This window comes from Oratosquilla oratoria, chromosome 43 (assembly GCF_046742065.1).
Source record: "Oratosquilla oratoria isolate Oo_2021 chromosome 43, ASM4674206v1, whole genome shotgun sequence".
Taxonomy (NCBI): Eukaryota; Metazoa; Arthropoda; class Malacostraca; order Stomatopoda; family Squillidae; genus Oratosquilla; species Oratosquilla oratoria.
Window position 1 is genome coordinate 39,332,626 of NC_134819.1, and position 5,077 is coordinate 39,337,702.

Sequence of the window (5,077 nt, forward strand, 5' to 3'; positions counted from 1 at the left end):
TGTCCTTTTTGCCCGAGGGTCCGCTTTCTTGAAGAAATCTGTTTCAGTTTAAGACAGTGATGGATTGGCAAAGGCTCATCTACAAGCCGCTAAACTAATCAACATATTAATTTCTTCCTTAGAATGACGTTTCACTAGTAGGTACTAGTTGATTCTTGGATTTCTTTCCCAACTGTTTCTTCCTGAACTAAACAGATTGACGAAATTGGTAATTCCACCTCCTTAGTACTCTCATTTAAAATCTTAATAGGTTTTGTACAAACTTGAAAACATCCTATTAGTTTACCTTTTCTAAAGACTATATCTTTATTCAAAGTACTAATCACTAATATTTCTGCCATGTTCTTATTTGACTTATAAATCTCTGAGTCCAATTTTAAACCTCTTAATCTAATTGATTCTGGAATGGTTGAAATTTCAGAATCTCTAGTGACTCCTTTCAACTGTACTTATATCCTGTTAATTGCTCTGGAGTGTAATAACGTCGACTTTATTACGCCACCTTCCACAATTAACAAAGCTTCATTTGAAGTTGATGAATTAGTAATTTCTGGGATTTCTTGAACATCTGAGCTGGGTTCACCATATGGGGCTTTATTTTCTGTTGGTCTGTCCCGCTGTGTCCCGCTATCTAGAATATAATTGTTATCTTTCCTATCTTTATCTATACATTCTGTGATTCCTGTTACAGGCTCTAAGTCTGGTTGACTTAAAAATGGGATTAACTGTGATTTCATTAAGATCCCTAACTCAGCAGGATATATGACCATGCTCTTTTTTATCATAGTTGCAAATCCTATCAATAAATCTCCTGGGAAAACAGATTCTTCTAAAGCTATCACTAGAATGTTTAAATGCTCATTTTTATATAAGATGACCTCTAATTTAACCTTATCTAATGTTTTTAAATGACTTCCAGTTACTCCTTGCAATGAGTAAGGGATTGGCTCCAAGATTTTCACTCCTGGTTTCAATTGGTTTAAAAATCTACTAGTTATAACATTAACTACAGATTCTGTATCAATAAATGTGTGAATAGATTTATTGAACATTTTACCCGCAATGAGAGGTCCTATAGAAGTCCGTCCAATATTTATAGTCAGTTTACAACTATCTTCGATGTTGGCTTTTCTTTCACCCTTCTATCACTCTTATCCCTAACATAATACTATGTGTATTTCTATGGGTAGCTCAGTAGAGTTGTTTCATTTTGTGTCTGGGGGCTTTCCTCTTGTTTCTGGTTGCATACGGAAATTTGGTTTTCTACCCTCCTGTGTTCTATGTCCAATCCTCTGATGATACAAACAGAAAAGAGGGTTTCTACAATAATATTCATCATGAGCCTCATATTTGCAATTTCTACAAATAGTTTCATAATAACACTCTCATGCTTTATGCCCCCCCCCCCACCCCGTATTACAATTGTAACATTCAATTTTAGCCTTCCTTGAAGGGCTTTTAACTCTATGTTTAGATCCTCTATTTCTATAATGATTTCTAGAGTTCCTAGTTTCTTTCTGTTGTTCCATTCCTACTGCCATCACAGATGAACTAATTGCTTTAAATTTGCTATAACTTTTCTTTATCATTCTAACCATAGACCTGATAGGATCCCGATCACACTTTGACTCAAAATGTTTAATCAATGCCTTCTTATAAACTTCATATTGGTTGATATCTTCCATTTGCTGGAAATTTATCATAAGCCTTCTCAGGATCTACATTTTCTTTTAACATTTCTATTTTCCTTTTTCATCTTTTATGTCTTTTGTGACAGTGTCGATCTAACCGAAAAACCTATTAACTCCGAAGTTTTTTTTTTATCAACTGTGAATTTGGGAGTATTGACGTTCGAGGCATGAACATCGTGCCTCAAAATACCTGTAGTCATACCCTTCAGTGCTTTTTAAAGTCGAATTGAATCGACTGTCTCCTCGTAATCTTCCTCCATGTACTGCTCGTCCTTCACACGTACATTAACTATGTCTTCCAAGCCCCTCTCGTAGTCCTTCGTTCACTCGTAGTAGTAGCCCTTCCCCTTATTCCTCGTAGTAGTAGCTCGTTGCAGACCTCTCTCGTTCCCTCGTCTTGTCGTCCCTTGGAACCAGCATACGCGTGGCTGCGTGGTTGTGGTTGTGTGTATTGTAGATTGGTGTACCCGTACAATCGTAGTCGTACCTTGCACTAAGTCTTGTAGTTTGATGCACTCTTCCCGTCTCTTCCGAAGCGTTTTCTATTCACTCGTTACGTCCCTAGCTACTCACCACTGTTACCTCCGTCATCTCCGTTACCACAGTAATAACTAGAATTTACTGCTCCCTTCTATGGTTTTGTATTTCTTCTTTCACCTTCAATTTTCTCTCCATCACTGTCTTACGTAAGGATGTCATTCCTATATCTTTCTGTAGGAAGTGATTAATGTTTCTTTACTAGGGTGAATTAAAAGGAAGTAAAAGTTTCCTTCTTTTATTCCCAAATAGTATTACACTTGGCTTGTCAATTTACCCCAAGGGACTCCCAACTGGGATCCTCAATTTAATCACTAAGCCACCGCGCACCGACTTCATAAATTCATCAGTCCAATGATCTTTGCTCTTATATCTAACTGCCTCCCCTAAGGGTGTGACTTTATTCCCGTGAACCAATATAAATGTCTCCTCCTCCTCCTCCCTTTTTCCAATCAGAAAGACTGTTACAAACATCTTAAGCAATTCTGCTTACTCAAGCAGTCACGATATCGATGCATGACTGGCTTAGTTTACATATTGCTACATCAGCATTATACTGCAATAAAAACTGGTCCCTAGCTGTTGTTTATAAACTTTAAACAAGGAGCATCTTACATTCTTCTTTAACTATCACTTCAGCCTTATGTGTGTGTGTGTGTGTGTGTGTGTGTGTGTGTGTGTGTGTGTGTGTGTGTGTGTGTGTGTGTGTGTGTGTGTGTGTGTGTGTGTGTGTGTGTGTGTGTGTGTGTGTGTGTGTGTGTGTGTGTGTGTGTGTGTGTGTGTGTGTGTGTGTGTGTGTGTGTGTGTGTGTGTTGTGTGTGTGTGTATTTACCTAGTTGTATTTACCTAGTTGTATTTTACGGGAAGGGGAGCTATGCTCGTGATGTCCCGTTTTCATATCTCCTTTTATCTAAACTATTTTTAAATTCATGAATTGTTTTTGCACACACCACTTTCTCATCTATCTTGCTCCAACTGTCTATTACTCTGTGATGAAAGCTGTTCTTTTTCATATCTCTTCTATAACTGTCTTTTTTTATTTTCTTTCCGTGTCCTCTTGTATTTCTATCATCCCATTTTATCAAATTCTCTCTATCAGTAATTTCTATGCCTTTCATGATTCTGTAAATAGCTATCAAATCTCCTCTCTCTCTTCTTTGCTCTAGTGTCTGTAGTTCAAGTTTTGCTAGTCTCTCTTCATATGATAGTTTTGAGAGTGTTGGTGCCAATTTTGTAATGGCTCTTTGTATTCTTTCAAGTTTTTTTATACTTTTTTTTTGTACTTGGTGATCATATCGTTGCTGCATATTCCAATCTTGGTCTTATCAGGGTGATTAGAATATTCTTCACCATTTCTTCATCCAGGTATGTAAATGCAACTTTGATTGTTCTTATTAAATCATAAGTTTCTCCAAAAATCTTATCTATATGTTTCTCAGGTGACATATTATTCATAACAATGACTCCCAGGTCCTTCTCATTCTCTACTTTTTTTATTCCTTCTTCTCCCAATTTATATGATCCTGTTATTCTGTTTTTGCTTTTTCCAAATTTCATTATACTACACTTTTTTGTATTGAACTTCTCCCACTTCCTACTCCATTCCTGTACTTTATTTAGATCACTCTGTAGTGATTCACAATCTTCTTCCGATTTCACTCTTTTCAGTAGTTTTGCATCATCTGCAAAGAAGCTCATATAGCTTTCAATTCCTTCATCCATATCATTAATATATATAGCAAACATTATTGGGGCCAGAACTGTTCCTTGCGGAACACTGCTTATTACTTCATCCCATTTTGAGTGTTTGTCTCTTATCACTACTCTCATTTTTCTTTCTTGCAAAAAGTCTTCCATCCAATTAAGCAGTTTGCCCTGTATTCCTCCTTCAGTTTCTAATTTCTTAAGCAACTTCTTATGTGGTACTTTGTCAAAAAAAAAAAAAATTAGGTCTAGAAATGCACAATCAGCCCATCCATCTCTTTCTTGTATTATATCTATTAGCCTTGAATAGAAACATATTAAATTGGTGACGCATGATCGTCCTTGTCTGAATCCAAATTGCCTTGGATTTAGCACGTTTTTTTTTTTTTCTAAATATTTTACCCATCTACTTTTGACAATTCTTTCACAAGTTTCTTATATTGTACTTATTAGAGAGACTGGTCTATAGTTGGCAGGGTCTTCTTTATTTCCTCCTTTATATATAGGTACTATATTTGATTTTTTCAATCTTCTGGGACTTTTCCTTCTTTCAAGGAACTGTTTATTATGCTATGTATTTTGTCTGCCAGTTCATTCCTGCATTCTTTCAAAATCCAGTTTGCTATTTCATCTGGTCCATGCGATTTTCTGACATCAAGATTACTCAAGTGTTTCAATATTTCATTCTTTGTTACTTCTATTTCTTTCATGGGGGGGGGGGGAACTTTCTCTTTCCATTCGATATCTTCAGGTTGTAATCACTGATTTAAAATGCTTGTTCATAATTTCTGCCATTTCTATTTCCTCTGTGTATTCAACTCCTTGTCTTAATTTCTCCAAATCTTATTTGTTTTTCAGTTTGTTGTTTACAAATCTGTAAAATAGTTTTGGTTGGTCTTTACACTTTTCTATGAAATCTTTTTCATATTTTCTTATTTCTTCTCTGCACATTCGTACATATTCATTTCTATAACAAGTATATATTTTCCATTTTTCAGGCCTTTTGTCTTTCTTCCATTTGGTCCAAGCTTTGTCTCTTTTGTCTTTTAACTCCCTACAACTTTTGTTGTACCAGCATTTTACATATTCTTTTTCTTGTTTTTGTCTTGGGACATACTTTTCCACTCCTTTTTTATAATTTTTTG

At 35.7% G+C, this 5,077-nt stretch overlaps 1 protein-coding gene across 1 annotated transcript in view; it reads right to left on the reverse strand.

Moving 5' to 3' along the window:
- Window positions 1-1,205: 1,205 nt before the first annotated feature.
- Window positions 1,206-5,077, reverse strand: part of LOC143022045 (uncharacterized) — an 18,243-nt gene continuing 14,371 nt past the window's right edge. The window contains exon 3 of the mRNA XM_076179980.1: window positions 1,206-1,292. Coding sequence (XP_076036095.1) covers window positions 1,206-1,292 — 87 coding nt within the window. The remainder of the gene's footprint in view (window positions 1,293-5,077) is intronic.